The 22512-nt window shown below is 41.9% G+C and overlaps 1 protein-coding gene across 1 annotated transcript in view; it reads left to right on the forward strand.

The window, feature by feature from the left end:
* SCUBE1 (signal peptide, CUB domain and EGF like domain containing 1) overlaps positions 1 to 22512 on the forward strand; it is a 214330-nt gene that overhangs the window by 153036 nt on the left and 38782 nt on the right. The window contains exon 9 of the mRNA XM_086610525.1: positions 10086 to 10208. Within this exon, the coding sequence (XP_086466651.1) occupies positions 10086 to 10208 (123 nt within the window). The remainder of the gene's footprint in view (positions 1 to 10085; positions 10209 to 22512) is intronic.

Below are 22512 nucleotides of genomic sequence, written 5' to 3' on the forward strand. Positions count from 1 at the left end.
TTAAATAAAAAAAAAAAATTTAGAAGCAAACTGAAATTCTTGGAAAAAAGCACACGGCTTTACTGACCAGATACTAATTGCAAGGAGGGGAAATGAAGACAGCTATGAGTAACGGTGAATCGAGTTAATATGTCAAGTCTAGGGATTCCTGTAGCTTGGTCCAATAGTGCACATCTTGCTTACATGCCCCTGTTCTCTTCATTGGGATGACATGGGAAAATTGAATACTGTAAGAGCAAGGTCTTGTTTGTTTAGTCAGACCTAGTACAGAGAAAACGCCCAGGGATGTCAGCTCCCCAATTTTGTCTGATTTATACCTTAAGAAACACCGAATTAACTCTTTTACTGTTGCTATTGTGTGTAACCTTCAGCAACCCATATAGTTCCTCTGTCTCGGCTCCTCCTGCATAAAATGCAGAAGCATTAATCATCGAATTATTATGGTCATAGCGGCTGTGTGAATAGTGAAGGCAGGGAAGTAGTCAGCCCAATGTATTTGCACCATTTTAACCACAGCCACCAGGTCTGCATGTGCTCACATGGTCATTGTTGCCATCGGAGTTTCCCAGAGGCTGATGGACTGTACTTTCCACGCGCTTTGTAAAACAGAGGGACGTTATTTGTTGTCCCCAAGTACAGATGGGAGTCTTAACTGCACACTTATTTCTCCCTCTCCAGTGTTTTACAAAAAGCATGTTGATTGCAAAAATGTTACTGTAGGAGGAAAACTAATTTTATTTTCTAGGATTCCTATGGCACTTTTTTTTGGGGGGGAGAGGGGTAGTTTTTGCATTTAGCTCAGCCTAGACAGTAAACGACTCTGTCAGTCCATTTCTTTGCTTCTCCAGTGCACTTCACATTCTAGTGTCACAGCCTAAGACAGCATGCACTGTTTAAGTTCGTAGCATTGCAGTAACATGTTTTTAAGTTTAAAAAAGAATTCAGTGTTCAGCAAAAATTTTGAATGAAAATCCTTTCTTTTCACATTAGATTTAGTAAATCCCTTCCCTTTCACAAATGAGAAATCAGGGCCTAAACTCTTCTGACAGCATTTCTAGGTTTTTCACTTTCGAGGCTTTTTGTGTTTTATAAATCTAATTAACTATAATAAGAAAATAATAGGACATAATGTTTGTTTTACAAGGTGATTGATCTCTTGGCAGCCTGGCAGACTCTTTTATTGATTGGTTGGTGGATAATGTCAGAGTGGATATGTCCTGGAGGAGAATAGCTGACACCTAAATCCATATGTGACAGATTACCATCTGTGTTGGAAGACTGGTTTCTTCGTAAAATTGCAAAGATAACAGGTGAAAATGGAGAAAGTGACATGAGGGAAATGTGTTGAAACCTGCCTCAACCTTTCCGTGCTCTAAGAGCATTTACACAAAGCTCTCTATTTTGTGGGCAGCCTGTTTTCAGGATGAGGGAGATTAAATTTTAATTACGCTCATTCCTGTCTACCCAGTCAAGTTTTAATTCTGTTAATTAGGAAAATGCCTTGCCCCACAACCTAGCCATAAAGCTAATTAAACAGAGAACCTTCATTTGCTACTTAGTGGAACTTCAGTTCAGTAATGATTATCATACATTACAGTTAATTAGCACTGTGGGAAGGAAAATGAGGATGTCGCTGAAGTGCAAAACTCAAATTAGAGGTGCTGTAATATATGCCTTATTTCATTTTCTAGCCATCTGATGCAGGGAAGTCACACACTACCCTAACTGCCTCAGTTTCACATTTGTTAAAGGAGAATTAATTAAACCTATCTTTCCTGCAGAACTGTTGTGTAGGTTTAATGTAATGAAGCTGATAAGATACTGGCCTTTGAAATCCTCAAGAAGAAAACACTACATAAATAGAATTATTCCTCCCTAAAATGTGCAAAGCATGTTAGAGGCAATGCACTGCACTTGGGGAGCACGGTCACAGGTGGAGTGGTGGAACAGCACATGTACTTCCTAAAGTAAAGATGGCCATACAGTTCTGCACATATTCACAAAATCTTCCAAGGCGAAACACTACCAACATCACAGAATTGTAGAATACCAGGTTGGAAAGGACCTCAAGGATCATCTGGTCCAACCTTTCTTGGCAAAAGCACGATCTAGACAAGATGGCCCAGCACCCTGTAAAGCTGAATCTTAAATGTGTCCGATGTTGAGGAATCCACCACCTCCCTGGGGAGATTATTCCAATGGATGATTGTTCTTATTGTGAAAAATTTTCCTCTTGGGTCTAATCGGAATCTGCCCAGGAGTAACTTGTACCCATTGCCCCTAGTCTATTCCATGTGACTCCTTGTAAAAAGAGAGTCTCCATCTTCTTGTAGCCACCCTTTAAGTACTAGAACATGGTGATAAGGTTTCCCCTAAGCTTCTTTCCTCGAGGCTGAACAAACCCAATTCTCTCAGGCTTTCCTCATATGGCAGTGTTCCCAGTCCTTTTATCATCCTTGTGGCCCTTCTCTGGACCTTCTCCAGGCTGTCCATATCTTTTTTTGTATAACGGGGACCAAAACTGAACACAGTATTCCATGTGTGGCCTGACAAACACTGAGTAAAGTGGAATAATGACTTCTTTATCTCTGCTGGTGATGCCTTTGTTGATGCAACCCGGCATCCTGTTGGCTTTCTTTGCTGCAGCAGCACACTGTTCACTCGTGTTGAGCTTGTTCTCCACCAGAACCCCCAAGTCCCTTTCCACAGAGCTATTTCCCAGCCAGGTAGATCCCAGCCTATGCTGCACTCCTGGATTATGTTTTCCCAGGTGCAAGACCTTACACTTGTCCTTGTGGAACCTCATAAGGTTCTTATTAGTCCACTCTTCCAGCCTATCCAGGTCTTCCTGCAGGACGCCTCTCCCTTCCAAAGTGTTCCCTTCCCCGCTCAGTTTGGTATCATCAGCAGATTTCATCAGGGTACACTTGATCCCATCATCCAGATCAGTTATGAAGATATTGAACAGCATCGGGCCCAATATCGGTCCCTGGGGGACCCCACTTGTGACAGGTTGCTGCTTTGAAAAGGAGCTATTTACCATCACTCTCTGGATGCAGCCTGCCAGCCGGTTCCCCACCCACCGCACAGACCACTTGTTTAGACTGTTAACACTCAGTTTCTCTAGTGTTAAGAAACTAGAGAGAAACTGTATCAAAAATCCTGGAGAAATCCAGGTAGACAATGTCCACTGCTTGCCTCACATCAACCAAGCAGGTTACTTTGTCATAGAAGGCGATCAGGTTTGTCAAGCACGATTTGTCCTTGGTGAGTCTGTTCTGGCTTTTCCCAATCGTGTGCTTCATTTGACTTGTGATAGCCCCAGGAGGATTCATTCCATAACTTTCCCAGGGACTGAAGTAAAATGATGGGCCTATAATTTCCTGGATCCTCCTTTAAGCCCTTCTTGTAGATGAGGGTGACATTAGCCTTCTTCCAGTCTTCTGGGACATCCTTCCATCTCCATGACTTCTCAAAGATTATGGAGAGTGGCCTCACAACAACATCAGCCAGCTCTTGTAGCACCCTCAGGTGGATATTGTCAGGGCCCATCAATTTGTAGGGGTCAAGCCCCTGTAATCCATACCTACTCTTCCTTCACTGATGGTGAGTCTGTGCTTGCATCAGTCTGGGTTTTTGTTCCCAAGGCTGGGGGCCAAACAGTGCTGGTGAAGACAGAAGTGAAGGAAGTGTTGAGAACCTCTGCCTTTTCAGCATTGTTGGTGACTAATTCACCTGTCCTGTTTAACAGTAGGCCAATGTTTTCCTTCTCTTCCTGCTTGGTGTTTACATACCTGAAGAACTCTCTCTTGTAGTTTTTGACCTCTCTGGCCAATTTCAATTCAAGCTGAGCTTTTGCTTTTCTAACTGCATCTCTGCACGCCCTGGTAATGCCCTTGTAGTTCTCAATGGGTATTTGTCCGCTTTTTCATCTGTGGTACGGTTCTCTTTTGGTTTTGAGCAGACTCAGAAGCTAACAGTTAAGCCAAGGAACAGGCTACTGTATCAAACCGTTCAGAAGCCCAGACCACAAACTAAAAACAACTGTAATTTGACTAAAAAATTTTGACAGTGGATTACGTTGATTCAAAATGCTTTTTCAATTAGAATAATCCATTTTAAAGGATTGATCCTGAAAATATCAAGTGATAATTACCAATACCCCATTATACAGATGGAGTAAAGTAGAGAGGTGTTACAACTTGCCCATAAACCCGTTGTAAAACTCAAACTAGGACTTTCTAACTCCCTGTAAACTACCAGACAACATCTGGCTTCACGTTTTCTGGAGGCAAGAGCAGAACCTAAGTTCTACTTTAATTTAGATTTTCTCACAGTGGCATTGAATCCAATGAGTCTGAGGATATGAAATTATCTTTATACCTTAATAAAATATCCATGGCATACATTAATTAAAACATTATGGAAAATGATATTTAGAGCATTGCAAGTGTAGCTTGATAGGTTATGTTTATGTTAATCCCAAATTACTTAATATAGAATCATAGAATCACAGAATGGTTAGAGTTGGAAGGGACCTCAAAGATCATCTAGTTCCAACCCCCCTGCCATGGGCAGGGAAACCCTCCACTACACCAGGTTGCTCAAAGCCTCATCCAACCTGGCCCTGAACACTTCCAGGGATGAGGCATCCACAACTTCTCTGGGCAACCCGTTCCAGTACCTCACCACCCTCAGAGTGAAGAATTTCTTCCTTCTATCTAATTGAAATCTCCCCTCTTTCAGTTTAAATCCATTGCCCCTTGTCCTATCACTACATGCCCTTGTAAAAAGTCTCTCTCCAGCTTTCCTGTAGGCCCCCTTCAGGTACTGGAAGGCTGCAATAAGATCACCCCAGAGCCTTCTCTCCTCCAGGCTGAACAGCCCCAACTCTCTCAGCCTGTTTTCATAGCAGAGGTGCTCCAGCCCTTGGATCATCTTCGTGGCCTCCTCTGGACTCGCTCCAGCAGCTCCATATCCTTCTTGTATTGGGGACTCCAGAGCTGCACACAGTATTCCACGTGGGGTCTCACAAGAGCAGAGTAGAGGGGCAGATATCACCTCTAGGTGATATCCCTCGATGTATTTCAAGTTTTATTGCAAAGTGATAGGCAATTATTAAAATAACTGCAATCTCAGCATTGATGGCTTTGGTAATATTTGTAATGTAGAGCAATGTGTAGAACAACATGTGGTTTGTGCAAGCCTATGCTGATTGTCTCACTGTCTAAGCAAGGCAGCCTGTTGAGTTGTGCACTGGGCTTGGATTCAAGTCTGGATGCGTTAGTGTTTTTTTCTGTGCCTCTATTTCCCCACCTCTGGCACGGAGTAAAAAAGTTTTGTGGCTGCTTTGTAAAGTACTCTGTGGTCTGCGTGCATCAGGGAACTAACACCTGTGTCAACAAGGCAACACTAGTTATAAGGTTCAGGGGACAGTGGTCATTTGTAGAAGCATGAGAAAAGATAAGGAAAGAAGAGCAAAGGAAAATTATGAGAGCAGGGAATAAGAACAACTAGCAGACCAGCCCACTTTGCAGAAAATACGTCTATATTGATGTCCACTGTGTGCTGGTAATAACATTATTAATCCTAACATGCTGTCATTAATAAAACAAGAAGGGTATGAAGTTTCTGTAATTATTTTAAGTTGATCTGAGAGTATATTATTTTCCTGGAGCTAGGTAGTGTTTTGAAACTGCAAAGGATTAGACAGACACAATCAGTCCAAATATTTGTCCAGCCATTGAAAGCAGAAGCCTCACTTCCACCTGTGATGAGACTTTGAAAATCTCCATATCCATCATTGTTCAACAGCTAAGTGAACACCGGACGTTCATTACCCTTTCAGTTGCCTTTAAGCAGTTTATGTGAGATGTTAAATTCTAAGTTGCGTAAAATTCCTACTTTTTAATTTGTTCTCTGACTTGTATGCAGCAAGGCAAATCTTTGTGAGTTTATATGCGCACATGCACACACACGTGCACACACACCCCCCCAGATCAGAACCAGGTCCTTCCAAATATGAATTATGCTCAGCATATTTTAAAAAGATACAAGTGGAACAGGAGCAGTCATTCCCGTTAATCTTCACAAGGACGTGAAAAGAAAAGTAACAGACTGCCTGTTGCCTCTAGTCAAATTGTGGCCATGCAACTTATCACAAAGCATCTGAGTTTCTGTTCCTTTATTTAAAGCTGAAAAGCTTTATCTGCAGCTGATTCAACTGCCTCTCTCATATTTTGATATCCTCAGAAAACTTAGGATAATCACTTATCTCTGGAATATTTTATTTTATTCAGTCCTCCAATTCTTCCAAAACTATCACCCCTTCCATTCTTCTGAACTTAGCTTTTGAGTGTCCAAAAGAATATAAAGAGCTTTATGAAATAACTACAAAGAATGGGCATTTTAAAAGAGTACTTGGATCTGTGTACCAAAACTGAGATTTATTAGCCAATGCCGCAAGGCTCTGGGGTCACGTAAGCAGATCCAGAGAGTAGTCGTGCTTGACTTTACCACAGTGTCCGTCTTTATGCCAGGCCTTTGCTTCTGGGATTTGCTGCAAGGCTGGATTTACGTTACACAGTACACGTAGAGATGACAGCGAGTCGCAGAAGCTGGAATGAAACTTCTCCACTGTTTGTGACTAGCAAGACAACCCGGAGTTTGGTTCCGGGTTCAGATGCACCAACAGCTTTTGTGATGGTGTTGCTGAATTCCATCTCCAGACTAATAATTCCGATTGCTTTTTTTCCTCAAGAATTAGAACTTTAAAGAAGGTTTTAGCTACTTTTGTATGAATCATATGTTTGCTTTTGTTTGCTTTCAATTGCATGGGGGGAGGGGAATGAACCCTTTTCAGGACTAATGAGAGACCTGAATACTTAGTTTCCTGTTATGCCATACTTTCACCTGACGTTTTTGACTAGTGAATTTTAATGCTTCTGTGGTTTTCCATTGGCCTGTATTTTCCATTTCTGTATGTGTCCCATTTGTGCTGGGCACATCAGTTGGCATTTGCAGCAGATTAGCAGCTTGTATGAGCAAGGTATCATTTAACAATATTGACTTACTGCATTAAGAGAAATCCTTTGGGATTTCATTGCTAATGCACTGAAAACCCATCAGACCTCCTAGTCTGAAACAACCAGCACATTGCCTGAACTCTGATCATCAGGGCATTTTACGTACAGCCCCCCATGGAGAAATACAGTTTGCATTCCTGGGGATACAGGGAAGCAGAGCACTGTGGAAAGTTTCAGCTATTCTTCTGCAACCTGCGTCATCAGTTGAAAAGGAGCCACTTGAGAACTGTGTTTGAAGCCACGAGCTTTATGACTCCTCTACAGACAGTCCCAATAATAGTATGGGCATAGTTAACTAAATAATTGAAAGATGGTAGAGATACCATGATGGGTTTCCACTGTATTCTCTTTCCCCGTAGGCTAGGCAGACATGCATACTCTCTGTGAAGTTAAAACAGGCACTTGATAAAGTTGGGTACCAGTCAGTTTAAAGATAAATGGGGCCTCACCTTCTCACACAGTGGAATCATTTATTTTCACATGGCCCATAACATAAATTATTTATAGCTATGGAAAGAAAAATAGTGGGGATATAGACTTGGTGCAATTTCTGTGAACCAGTTAGACATGATACGGTTGGATACTGCTCTCTTCCAACTGAAATGCAGCAATGCAGTGCGCTCCATAGAGTGAAATAATTTTTACATGCCTTGTCAGCCTCACTATGGCCGTGGAAAGAAATACAGTGAAAGCAGAGACATTGGCACTGTTTGTGTTATTTAGAATGTTTTTGCAGCTAACAGTTTTGACCTCTATTCTGTTTTGATGGTCCTGCTTTCAAAAGGCCACATCATATTTTCCAGCTAGAAGAAATGAATAAACTTTCTTTTCCTGTGGTCTCTCCCAGGTTTTACCCAGGTCCTGGTTCAGAATTATTCCAAAGAATTGCTGGTGTAAAACTGATATGCTGCATTGTCAGTGGAATTGCAATGATTAACAGCTTCAAATCTACTCTCTGAGGCCAGGAGGGTTTCATTTTTGTCCCTTATGGTCTTCAGAGACCCTGAAAAGAAAGTTAGTGGGGCTGGAATTTGGAATTTAACATGTGAAATCCAAGGGCCATTGCTTAAAACATCAATCCTTACTTCAGAATGGTGTTTGACAGGCTGCAAGTAATTTCTGCTTCAAGCAGTCTCAGGCAGCAGAGTAGCCCAAAGGTCATGTTGTTCTTATCACTGGTAAAAGAGATCTTCTTCATGATGGATGTCTACTCTGTGTGTTTATGATGCATAATATAGTAGTGATTTTAATTCAAAATTCCATTTGTCCCACAGTTTTGTCAGGGCAAACTAATCTATAGTTAGGTACACCTGTGCTGTGCAAAAGGATTGTGGTAATCCATCATAAGACCTGCAACACAGTCCCAGTTGCACATACTGGAGCTGGGAGGAATCACTTCTACAAATGGAAATGCCAGCCTGCAGGAATTGGGCCAAGAAGTCTTGTGTTTTCCCTGCTGATCTTGACCTGTGCTGGTGATCAAAGCTGAAATCAGATGGGTTACTGCCTCCAGTCTCATGGTGTGGTGTAGAGCAAGCCTCAGTGTGTTCTTCACCAGATTTATCAGGTTGGGATCCTAAGGTTATCTGTTCTTGGCTAGCCTAATGACAAAAAACTGGAGGACCACAGACAACAAACACGACTCCTGGTTTCAAATCACTTTGAGAACTTTGTCACGTGAGACATAAAGATTTGGTCTGGCTTTGTGCAAAGCACTCAGAGTGTAATACCACCACAGTGGCTACCTATCATTTTACCCTCATACTTTTAACAGGAGTGAATGCAAAAGCCACTCCTCTGCAGAACCCGTTGCAAAAGTAATAAGCAGTAGTACTAGTTCAGAGGATCTCAGAGCAAATTTGCTTTCTCTTTGCCACAAACACAAACCTTTATAACAATATACATCGTTCTTGCTTATTTGAGTAGTACATCCTCCTGAGCATATTTCTGTCGATGTCAGTGCAGCAAAGTGCCTTTTAGAAAAGAGGGCTGAATTTGCCTTTCAGCTATTAGAATTTCTAGATTTACCTCCTCGTTCCTTTTGCTGCTGTTTATATTTTACATGCAGAAAGGTGGTAAAAGCTATACCGCTCTTCTATGTCAGTAGTCATATGTTTTCAAAATGAATGAATGACATCCACTAGAAGTCATCCTAAATTCAGATCATTTTTAAATGTGCCCTTCATTCACCAGCATCGTGCTGTCTTTGATAAATTTCCGTCTCCACATATTAGCTCTTTTGGCACCTAGATTTGCATTTTTCAAGATTCACAGTTTAAATGGCCAGATTTTGCCTCAAAGCTTCAAAGCTCTTACAGCAAGGGGCTTTTCAATAGGAAACATTGCTCTCCACTCAGTTTTCTGAAAGATCCTGTTTTCACTTCCAAAAGCAGGCAGCCAAGGCTCAATGTCATGTTACTTCTTCACTTGCTCTTCTATTACACCAAATCAAAAAATTTAAAACACATGAAAATGGGTATTCAGTGACACTGTTTTCATAATGGACAAACCAGCATATGATGCTAATTCTGAGCAAATGTATCCCTACATTTCTTTATGTAGGGATAATGGAAATATTTTTTCAGAATTCAAATATGTTTTACTTCGTGTTTGTTGCTATTTCAATTTTTCACGAGTTCTTGGGTTTTGATACCTGTGTAAGGCAAGGGATTCACATCTTACACAGGCTGAAGTCTTCTCTCAGGCAAACCGCTACATCTACAAAGAAGTTTCCTTGAATATTCTTTAACATCAAAGTGCCTCATCTTGGGTCATCTGGTGGTTCCAGTTCTGAGAGGAATTCTGCTGTCTCCAGAACAACTCAGCCCATAGCTCTTTCATAAGCCTTATGAGAAAGGTTTGGGAAGGGATACATCTGGCCAACCTGATTTCTAACAGGGATGGCAGCCTCCTTGGGGGCCTGGATAAACTCCTGTACTCCTGCCCTGAACTACTGAATTGCTATAGTGAACTAAATTTTTGCCCATTTGTTCTTTGCAGACATTGATGAGTGCTTGGTAAACAATGGTGGCTGTGACCATTTCTGCCGAAACACGGTTGGCAGCTTTGAGTGCAGCTGCCAGAAAGGCTATAAACTGCTCACAGACGAACGGACCTGCCAAGGTAATACTTCATTTATTTTACTCTTTGTGTAACGAGGATGTTATTTTCAGTGGATTTTTTTTTTTTTTTTTTGTAGTTAAGTCATTTTTTACTATAGGATTTAATGGTACTGGCATAGGAAGTAAAGTTAGAAAAGACCTACCAGATTTCCATTTTCAGAGGTGGAGTTGGAAGATTTTTGAAAATGTCCTGTTTCAATGTTTTTAGTAGTAGGAATGCCAGTCTCCTGCTGAAGTGCAAAAATCCATGTGGTAGAGTGGAACAGGCTCAGGCGAAGAGCCTTATGTTCAAATCCTCTAATTTGCAATGGTCCTAGTGGGACAGAGGCTTATCTTATTTACACCAGAATCATTTAGAGCAACTTACTGGAATAGAGCATTTGCAACATTTAAACTGAAAAAAGAGTCTAATTGTGAGCTCACCTTTGCCTGACAGAATCTGGAGGGTTTATGGAAGGGTAATGGAGGTGTCTTGTGAGAATTCAAATGAAGTGTGTTTTGTATCGTTTGCAATGTGTGTCATGATTTGTTATCTAAGTCATATCATGTTATATATGCTATGATTAATTAAGTGCATAACTTCACTAGTCATAGCATATATGACTAACCATGTACCTTTGGAGAAATGGCACTTTAAACATTCAATGTCTGTAACTTTACTCTTTAAAAGCCTGCTAGAAAAGGCTAGAAAGATGAGCATGCATCAGTAGAGAGAAGGGGAAGGAGGACGTATTCAATTAAAATTTTGTGCAGGAATTGCCTTTTTATTAATACGTAGTTATTTGCATGGGTTTTGAACACGTAAAAGTTATGAAGTCCAAAAGAATATTAGTATTTTAGATCTTCTTTGTTCATCAACAAAAAAGAAACCAAGGTCTGAATATACATATGTTGTTCAACAATTTTTCTGTTGCGTCTCATTGGTACTTCCATCATCTGAGAAGTCTACTCCACTCTGGCTGTGTGATTAGACACAAAGGAGTCAGTGCAAGGTTGATTTTAAGCTAGGACAGGATGGGAAGAGCTGAGAGTGGCACAGCTAGTGCCACATGACTAGGCAAAAATAACATTGTAGGATCATGTCAGACAGGGTAAGTTGTCAGGTTTTGATGTACCTGCTAAAAATAACAACAAAACGTTAAAGAGAAACATTATCTTCATGACATATTTAGAGATAGTTAGGAATACTTTCTGGTTCATGAATTTCATGTGTCATGACCTGCTCTCACTGTGGTATCAGTCAGATGTTTCACCACTGAAGTAGTTGTAATTACACCAGTGAAAAACTCAAGAGAAAAGTCAAGCCCTGCATTCTTGTTAGGCAGGAGCTGGTGCAAAATTTAGTTGTTCATTATGCAAAGTCTTAATAACAGGCTTTGAAAGATACCTATAAATAATCAGATATCTACCATGATAATGGAAAACAAGAAGCAACTCTGTAAATGTTGTTCAACTGAGTTTTGTTTCTTCACATGCCTGGGCTACTGAATGAGTGAGTTGCCAGTAACTGCAGCCTTCCAGTACATGGCGGGGGGTGGAGGACTACTTACAAGGGGCCTACAGGAAAGCTGGAGAGGGACTTTTTACAGGGACGTGTAGTGATAGGACAAGGGGCAATGGCTTTAAACTGAAAGAGGGGAGATTTAGATTAGATACAAGGAAGAAATTCTTCACTCTGAGAGTGGTGAGGCACTGGAACAGGTTGCCCAGAGGAGCTGTGGATGCCCCATCCCTGGAGGTGCTCAAGGCCAGGCTGGATGAGGCTTTGAGTAACCTGGTGTAGTGGAAGGTGTCCCTGACCATGGCAGGGGGGTTGGAACTAGATGATCTTTGAGATCCCTTCCAACCCAAACCATTCTATGATTCTATGATTCTCTAACAGTACCCACAATGCAAGGAATGAAGCAGTATCTGATCTTCTCCTCTCCCTCATGAGATCGAACATGGAAACATAAACATGATCTGGCCATCCTACTTTTTCCGTTGTCAGTGAGCAAGGGCAGGCACTCTTGTCTGCCTTTACATGGTACTTTGACTGATTTGTCAACTGTAGCTCATCTGTTGCTGTAACAGATAGATTAGTGAAAGCCCAGAGAATTTTTGGGCTGGAGAGGTTCCTCCGGTCCCAGAAATGCTGGGTTTTTATGCTCTGAAATGGGGAGGACAAAGTAACTTCCTGTCTGAAGTCTGACGTATTTGGGCCCCCGAGACTGATTTCAGCAAACGCGGTATGATGCCTGCACTGTGGAGGGAGCACTGTGATAATTTAGCTCCTGTCTAGTGCTTAATTGGTGACTCATGCAGTCAGTAGGCCTGCTAATAAAGAAGGAAGGAAAGTGAATATAGATGAACAAATCACTGATTATGAGTCACCTGTACTTTGCTTCTTCCACTGCAAAAAGAATGTAGTGAGTGGAAGTGGTTGTAGTTATTAATGTCAGGTCTGACAAAAAAATGTGGTTTGGGGTTAGTGACTCTGCTGGAATATAAATCATCCACTGGCTGTTTTTTTGGTAACAGCCAGTCAACACTGACCATAAAACATTACTGAGAGATTCAGGGAAATTTATTTTTAGCATATTATCCTTTCCAATGCATGAAATAAGAAAGTCTAATTTGTATTTATAAAAGATGCTGTTGTTCATGTTACACCTGTTGTTTTGATTCATAATGGAGTTTTTATGACTTATGGTCTTGCTGTCAACATTGCCTTTCTTCTCTGGTTTTCATTTTTAAAATAAAGTTTTATTTCAGTTATGAATCAACATGTTTACCAAATGCTCATTTAGGGCCTTAGAAGTCTACGTTGTTTGGGGCTGAGTAAGCTTGCCCTTTTATGACCTGCACAACCCCTGGATAAGTCTGTGACTGTGTCTGATTCACAGGAAAGAATCAGTGAAGAAGAGCAAAGGCACAGAGATATAGTTAATGTTAGCAACATTTTTCGAACTGTTGAAAAATACAAGCTGTTGCTGCATAACTTTCTTCACATGATCATTAACTTCAGCACAAGGAAATTTCACGTATTTCAATAACAAGGTTCCTTCATATTCCCTGTGAAATGCTGAGGTTGTCCCACCTCACCTCGTTTCCTTGATGTCCTTTCATTGTAGACCTCAGAGGCAACTTTAAGATTGCAGGGAAATTGTGTCAAAGTCTCAGACTTTGTTCTGGTTGTTTGCAGAGCTCCCACCCCATCGTACCAAGTGCCTTACACACATTCATCCTCTCTGTGAAGAGGAAAGTATTTCTGTCTCAGTTTTTCCAGCAGAAAGGGTGAAGCCAAATATAGCAGCTTGCTTAAGATCACACATATGAATGCCTGGACCACCTGGAGAATAAACCTCCATTTTTTGTGAATCTGCCCTCAGTGAATTTGCCTATTAGAAGAAAAATTTTTTCCCCTGTGTTTGTGCTTATACCCTGATATGAAAATTCATTGGTTTTCAGGAACTTTGAAGCTTACTGCTCACTTGGTGCCCCTAGCTAGCCACCTTGCACGTAGAGCGCTTGTGTAAGCAGCCCTTGCGTTTGTAAAGGGCACTGAAATGTTCTGCGTTTGTCTGTTTACAGTGAAACCATTTTTAGCCCTGGCTGCAAAGAAAACCATTGTCACTCACAGATTACTTCAGCTAGGGAGTGGTTCTCACGCTGTGGCTCCTTGTTAGACTAGGAGAATGTGGGGGTTTCCCTTCCTTTCCCCTCCCCTGCATTCCAGCCATTTAAAAGGAGACTTATTTGTAACCCAGAAGGTGAAGAACCCGCATCGCTCAGACAGTGAGATTGTGGAGACTGATACTGCTTTCCCAGAGTCTCTCTTTTCACGCAAACTTAAAAATAGAGTTTTTTCTCCTTGGACGGTGAAATCGCTGTATGACAATACTAAATCCATCTATTGTGTATTACTTTAACAGATCCCTTAAGTCTAAGGTACTGTAAATTGTAAAGTAAATTCTTTAACACAGGAAGAAATGGTTGGATCTGTTTGTATAAACCTAGCAAGAGGCCTGCATCTCCTTTGAGCATGTAGTACAAATAGCATAGCTATATTTATAGTAAGGAGAGCTTGTGTTTGTAACCTTTGTGGTAATTAACAGCAGGACAGCAACTCAGATTAGTTTTAGAACCACATCAGCAACAAAACAGCAAGCAAGTCTGTTTAAAGCTGCAATGAATGTGTGTAAGCGCAGACATAATTACCTTAATCCTCAGCCAATATGAGTTTTAAAGCCAGTTAACTTAATTGCTTATTCAGTTTCTGTTTGTTGTGCAGTGATCTCGAAAAAAATTCAACAATAAGCAGTCTCTCTGCTCCACTCAAGTTCAAGCTTCATTAAGCATCCAGAAAAATGTGTGAAATTCTATCATAAATAATTTTCTCTTCGTGCTGTAGGAAATGCCTTTTGCAAAGCAAGACAAGGAGAGACAGCACACACATTTGTCGTAACTCTCTCCAAGGAGTGGTAAAGTTGGAAAGATGAGTTACATTCAAAAAAAAAGTGCTTTTTTTGGGAACATCCAGTGATCAACGTGTAATACTTCGGCCTGCTAAGTCTACACTTTCACCTTCTGCCCCTTTCCACCTGTGTCTGAAATAGAGCCAAATTCTCCTACTCTGAGGAGTTTAAACTTTTTCAGGGGGCAGTTCAAAGCATTTGCATCATTCTAGTCCTCTTAGAGCCTCCAAAACAGTCTTAAGTGGGGCTTGAAGATTGCTAGATCTCACAGACATGATGTCCAGCCATAACGAAGTCTGCCTAAGTAGCCTTTTCACCGTTTGAATGAATACAGCCACTGTAAAAGGAGATGATTGTCCACCAGGTGAAAGAACCTCTGGGGCGTGTGCAATACCTGCATGGGCCATCTGTATTTTTGGGAGTTCTTTAAGGCCATGTGTTCACACACAGTAGGTGACAGCATTTTTTATTTGCTTTGATGTATTGCCTGTTTGACTGTTGGTTATTCTTTACTACTGTCCTTCCAGATTTTAAATGAACGCGATCGACTCTTTTGTAACCAGGCATGGAAATACAGGGCCTCACAGTCTGCTGTTGGTAGTGCCGATGTCTGTCCAAAGGAAATTCAGTGATGCAGGTTTATGCAACAGGAAATCCCAAACAGAATTTGCCCTCCTAGCTTCAGGATATATTGAATTTTCCCTAGAATGATTTTCTGTGGACATATTTTGCTAGAGGTTTGGGGCTTTTTAACACTACAAAGCTATCCAATAGAAGTCCAAGTATAGCTGATTTGGGGTGGCTTTTTCCTCTCATTACAAGAGAAAGACATGAGCATATCCACTATCATATTTGTGTATTTGGACTTTTCTTTCTTTCTTTTAAAACAAATGTGTTTCTTATATGCCCCACTGTATCCCCCTCTCCTCTCTCCTCAGCTTCACTTCCAGACAAGCGTTCCTCAAAGACTTGATGCTTGTCGAGTGGAGCAGCTGGAAGTAATGGCTAGAGCCAAGGATACTGTGTGCAGATATTGAGGCATTTTTCTTAGTAACTTTGCCAGCATATTGCAATGCTGACCTGCAAAACACCTCAAACCTTGTCCAGCTCTGTTTTTTTGTTTCTCAGGTTGTCTCTGAGCAGACTTGATGAGTGCAGCAAGTTTTGTGATTGATAGCTTTCTGACATGTTACAGGATATACCTCCCTACTCTTGCCATTCACAACTGGTTTTTACTTATGATCTGAAATAAGATTTGAACCCAGCCTCAGGCCTTCTGTGTTAACTCCCTGCACCACAGAACCATAATTCATGCAATCCTAAAATAATACTCTAAAATGAGAGGCTGACCTTTCTTTACTGTGGAATAGGTCTTCGTTCCACAGAATTTGATGTGACTAGACCTAGCTGACCCTATGATCGATCTGTTGGTAGAGGGATGCTTTACATAGGCCTCTCAATGCATAATTGTCAAGAGAATCTTTCTTTCATTCCAGAATGAAAGAAAGGAAAATAACACCTTGAAAAATACAGTAACTGTCTATGATCCAAGGATCCTACAGCCTGGTCTTGAAACATTGCCATATTAACTGGATATGTAATCCCCTCTCCTAACATCCTCCTTTTCACTTATTTGTACAGAATATGCACTATTAGCCTTCCAAGGGCAAGATTTGACTCTCCCAGCATGGTATCTCCATTTTGAAAATGGGAATGAAATGAAGGATTAATCATACAGGGAGGGACAGATAGAAAGTGTTTGTGGGAATTATTTTTGGCCTAAAGAAGCCCACAAAGATTAGCTACAAAGATCTCACTATACTCTTCTGTATGAAACCATTGATGATAAATATGGCTGTACAGGACCAGTTTAATCCCAAATAAATCAGTGCATCCACATCGACAGCACTGAATCACCAGACATGTTTGACATAGACTGACCAAATCAAAAAATTAAAAACTAAAAAAGGGGCCAAAGAGGTTGGTACCCTTGGGTTACATGACAGTGACCTGCCACCCACATTTGATCATGTAACCCAGTAAAACAACTGGCCTCGTCCCAATCACATAACCTGATGAAGATCTCAGGATGAGGATACACCCCTTGCACTGATTTATATGGGACAGAGTCATCCATCTCAGATTCCTTAACTAAATGCATGGGTAGAGATCAAGGCTGGAGCATCTGTCCCTCTCTATCTCTCATTGCATTGTCAAAACAGAGGACAGGGAGAAAACCACGTTCTGTGTCCCAGTTTTAAAATCCTGAGGAAATTCCTTAGAATAGCAGGACAGGGGAATTTTATGTCATGACTCTCCCAGCTGAGCCAAACTATCTTTTTACCTTACTGCTACTCCCTCAACTCTTCTTGCCCTGAGTTATAGCTGAGTAGACCCTAGTGCAGTCTTAGAGCCAGCGAGCTGTGAGAAATGCTAAATGGGTACAGCTACAACTTACAGCAGCAAAGAGACTGATTAAACCCTTCAGCTAATCCGTATCAGTGCTAGAACTAACGTTTCATGTAAGTCAGTTTAAAAGACAATGGGTGAGGCCCAGACCCCTCAGATTCAATGCATCAACATTATAGTTTCGCTAACTTTCCAGTGAAAAATGTTGGAAAGTTTTGTTGTTGGTCTACCCCCTCTCTTTCCTTTTCTCTCCTCATTAAATGCGTAAAAGAAGCAAATGTTCAATAAAAGTAGCATTATTTAGGCTTCCCCTTCTTTCTGGAGTGACAATGACACATGGGTTCACAGCCAGGTGAGACAGTATAAAGAGGACACCAGCAGAAATTTTTTCTTAATATTAAAGTACGTTTTTGCCTGAACCACATACATCCCTCACTGAGGTTGTTACCCTCATGGTCAGGACTGAACTGTAGCAGGTGGAGAGCATTACCAAGCCATGAGGGTGCTGCTGCCTGTGTCCTTGCAAGGGAGGTAGCAGCAGGGATCCCAGAGAGCATGTTTGCTGTCCGGAGTGAGGAGCAAGGAGGCTTACAAGTCCCCTCACTGACTTTTGCCTGAACTTGCATGTGCATTTGCTGTAAGTTTGAGGTCTTTAGCAGCCAGAGAAAATACCCAGGGCTTCATTTTGCTCTCACTTCTATCAGAGAGAAGGCTACTGTACTCAGCAGAGTTACAGGGTGCGGTGGGTTGACCCTGACTGGGTGCCAGCTGCCCACCAAAGCCGCTCCAGCACTCCTCCTACTCAACTGGACAGGGGAGAGGAAATATAATGAAAGGCTCATGGGTTGAGACAAGGGCAGGGAGAGATCACTTACCAATTACCATCACAGGCAAAACGAACTCGACTTGGGAAAATGAGTTTAATTTATTGCCAATCAAATCAAAGTAGGATAGTGAGAAATTAACTCAAATCTTAAAAACACCTTCTCCCCACCCCTCCCTTCTTCCCAGCCTTAACTTTACTCGCGATTTTCTCTACCTCCTCCACTCGCAGTAGTGCAGGGGATGTTGCGGTCAGTTTATCACGTTTCTGCTGCTCCTTCCTCCCCAGAAGGAGAACTCCTCACACTCTTTCCCTGCTCCAGCGTGGGATCCCTCCCACGGGCGATAGTTCTTCATGAACTTCTCTATTGTGAGTCCTTCCCATGGGCTGCAGTTCTTCACAAACTGCTCCAGCGTGGGTCTCTTCCATGGGGCACAGTCCTTCAGGAACAGACTGCTCCAGCATGGGTCCCCCATGGAGTCACAAGTCCTGCCAGCAAACCTGCTCCAGCATGGGCTCCTCTCTCCACAGGGTCAAAACCTCCTTTGGGCGTAGGGTCCTCCACAGGCTGTAGGTGGATCTCTGCACCACCATTAACCTCCATGGGCTGCAGTGGGACAGCCTGCCTCACCATGGTCTTCACCGTGGGCTGCAGGGGAATCTCTGCTCTGGTGCCTGGAGCACCTCCTCCTCCTCCTTCTTCACTGACCTTGGTGTCTGCAGCATTGTTTCTCTCACCTATTCTCACTCCTCTCTCCAGCTGAAGTTGCTGGGGTTTCTTTTTTCCCTCTTCTTAAATATGTTGTCACGGAGATGCTACCACCATCACTGATGGGCTCAGCCTTGGTCAGCGGCGGGTCCGTCTTGGAGCCGACTGGCATTGGCTCTGTCGGATATGGGGGAAGCTTCTAACAGCTTCTCATGGAAGCCACCCTGTAGCCTCCCCAGCTACTAAAAACTTGCCACACAAACCCCGTACACAGTGCCACCACACTAAGGGAACCTGCTGGTCCTTATTATCTCACACCGCTTCAGTCAGTGTCAGTGTGGGGGTGATTAACAAGAGAGAGAGGGATGAAGGCCATTTGCCTGTCAACTCATTCGTGTGATACCCATGAAGGAGAATGATTTTGCTTTGATGCATTCATACAGTCATCCCCATCAGATGGGTGTGCTGTAAGACATAAAATACATTGACTTGATATAGACCGATTTTCAGCCAGTCCAGCTTGTGTGGACATTTGGTATGTGAAGAACAGCACTGGTTCAGCTGCCAATATAGCTCAAGAACCAGTGAGAATCGGTGGTGCACTGGAAGAGGCATTGGGAGCTGCTTGTGGAAATCAGACTAGCTCAGAGAAGGAAGACTCAAGATTATTTCCCTGTCACTGATGATGTTCATTCCCTATGCAGATTTTCTCTAAGGCATTCTATGTCACTGAGCCTTACAAAAATATCTCGCTTGTGACAAGCACCATATTGCTTCTAGCATCAGATTAAAAAAGTACTCCACTGGGAAGCAACATGTTACACTGTCAACAAAAGGAATACTTCTCAAATCCTTTCTGTTACACATGGTGCTTACTCTTGGTGTCAGTGAGATTGTGAATAGTGGTACAGTCTGCATCTGTGAGAAAAAAAGCATTGCAAGATCATACCCAGAAACAATAAATGCCCCAGGCATGAAGTAAAACCAGCTCTAGCCAGTACAAGTTTGTTTGCCAAGTGATAGTATCTCCCATGTTGGTTGTAGCAATTAAGTCTGCTGAAACATGAAAACAAATACATCCCCCCACCTCCAGTTCTCCTCTCTGCAGCACAGTGTTATCATAAGATAAAGGTGAATTTTCTTTGGTTGCTGCTCCTTGGAAGCAATATTAAACCTCACAATCTAGGCTTTAAATCAATTTCTAATGAGATGAGAGCTAATGTGGGGAGGGTAGATGGGACAGATTATTCCAACTCTATTTTCCCATGAAGCTTCTGACATGGGCTACTGCTGGAAGTAAGATACTAGATTAGTTTGACCTCAGGTCTCATTCAGTATGATAGCTCTTAGATTCCTATTTAAACATTATAAAGTATACTGCTACGAAATTGCTTTTTACAGCTCGCTTCTGGCCCCCTCCCCTTGATGATGTGTGTGGGAAGCCAAGCAAAACGTTCCATTAGTGTTTAGAAAGAGAAGTTGAGATATAGTTTTCAGTTGATGCTGTAGGATTTATGATGTGTATAGTGCAGAAATGATTTTACTGGACTAGAATCATGTTATGTATTAACGAATTACCAGGATATGAATCAGCCTTGGAATAGGTTGAGCAGGAAGGTAGTATTCTTCCACAAACAATAATCTGTTGATAAATAGTGCTGCAAGCTGTAATTCAATAGGAATTGTTTTTAAAGAGAAACAGAGAAAGACTGTATGTATATATATTCCCCACTATTGCAGTGGTGCACATTGAGATAATGCCATATTACTGCACTCAATCATTTAATCACATTGATTAAGGTCAGATATCCGTTACACTGAGTGCTGTACAGAATTGCAGTAAAATTACAGCCCTATCCCAAATGTTCAGAAGAGTTTCCTGTGCGTTCATCTACTCTTCCTGGGCCTTTTAAGAGTGCCCTGTTTTGTTGGGTTTGTTCTAATGAGAATAAAAGCCTAACCTATTGAAGCAAAGGGGGATGATTTTCTTCCAGTAGCCATGTTATGAGCTGCCACTACTTGTTTTGGTAACTTGGAGATGAGGCATTAGTTAGGACAAGTGAGATGAAAACAGAAATCTAAGCTCAAATATTAAGAGGCAGTGGAATGGAGGAGTATCTTCTGGGGTTTTGCTGGCGGGAGTTTTTTTGATGCATGTTTGCAAAACATTTCTGTTAGTGTTTTCTGAGGGATACCTGCCCTTTCTCCACTCCATGGAGGCCAGCCTTTCTGGGCAGAGTTTTTAAGCAAGACTTTGAAGCAGAGCCAGAAACAAGCAATTCTTGTGTATATTCAGTGGCCACTGACTTCAGCAAGATCTTGAAGTAAGCTAGGAATGCACAGTGAGGTCCACGGGAGGTGAAGGGAAGTGCTGCATTTGAGTTTTCAGTTGGAAACTGATACTGTGTTGTTGTACTTGCTCTTTGAGCACCATCAAATAACACGAGGCATGTTTTCACCCGGAGTAGTCCCTCTGTTCCTTCAAAAAGTCTCACTAGCAGCTCTTACTAAAGGGTGATGGAGACAAACACCTTAGCAAAGAGAACAGTTTCCTCTTTTCAGAAATGTGCCTAAAAATCAAATGTAGTGCAGGATAGAGAGAATACTCCTTGCTTGACACAGAGAGTAGATCCTTTATGTTGTCTCATCAGGCTGTTAAGCTGCTCTTACAGACTTGCTGTGTAAATAGTGGCTTGAGCATAGTGCAGACTGCTAAACATGTTTATGTTTGTAGGAGAACAAATAAACCTGCCTCAAGTTTCTTTTAATGCACTTCTACTCTTGATATATGGCTTCTCCTACCCCAAGCACTTGTGGTAGTAGCACAGTTTATTGCCATAATAGCATGAGACAACTCAGCTTGCCTTTGCCTTGGAAAATGATTGATTTTGGAAAAGGATACATGTTCGCTTATAAAATCTTGGCAATGTTTTGATGAAAGTACTTTGTTTTCTTAAAAAATGTTGGGAAAGTATTGACTTCAATTGTGTTTTAGATTGTCCTAGCAAAACAATGGTAAGAGGATAAAGGTAATAGGAGCCAAATCCAATTGCCTCCTACTGGGTTCCTCAGATTAGTAGAGGAGCCTGAACACAACAAAGCCCTCATGTAATGGAGAGGGGTGGGAGGGGTGAGAAAGAGCTAGGATAGACAAGTATAGACCCAAGAGCAAGAGTAATGTCTGGGAAGTCTACAGACAGTCTAAGTATTGACACAACTTCAGTCTCCAATTTCAAGATCTTCATCACACAGCAACTTAGCCCTTCTGCCTACCTTGTCTCTGTATCTCTTTCTCTTTCTCCTCGTATCCCAGCATATTCGGCTGTCAAAGCTTGGAGGCCCTTGCGTTGCTTCTAAGGGATTGTGTTCCATTGTCACACGTAGAAATACCGATACAAGCAAGTTGGCTCAAGAGGATCTTTATTTTCATACAATTAGTAACTCTGTTTCAAAATCTTGTGTCAAACACAATCTGTGGGAAGCAAATAAACGAGTTGTCAGAGATGCGTCGGGGATGGTCGTCCCCTTCCTCTGCAGAGCAATGCACTTGTTAGCACACGCATGCTCCTTTCATGTAACAATGAAGATGTGGTTGCACAGACTGATCAACAAAGTGCACATCCAGGACACTGAGAAGAGCTGTCTTCAGAGAGCGATACATTATGATGCCAACAGTGCTATAGCTTTTTTGGTGCTATGATACATAACAGATTTGACTTATCCCAAGTACCATCGACTGTAGTTGCACTTTCATTCTCCAGGCTAAGCATTGAGAGGTTCGGTTTTAAGTCAGGCTCATTTATCACAGCTGTGTTGACCTTTCTCTGATTTGCCATCACTGAAAGGCTGCAAATGCACTTAGACTTTCTTTGGCACATGGCCTTTCACCAAGCAGTTCCAGCCCTTC

This window comes from Tauraco erythrolophus, chromosome 4 (genome assembly GCF_009769465.1).
Source record: "Tauraco erythrolophus isolate bTauEry1 chromosome 4, bTauEry1.pri, whole genome shotgun sequence".
In the NCBI taxonomy this organism is placed as follows: Eukaryota; Metazoa; Chordata; class Aves; order Musophagiformes; family Musophagidae; genus Tauraco; species Tauraco erythrolophus.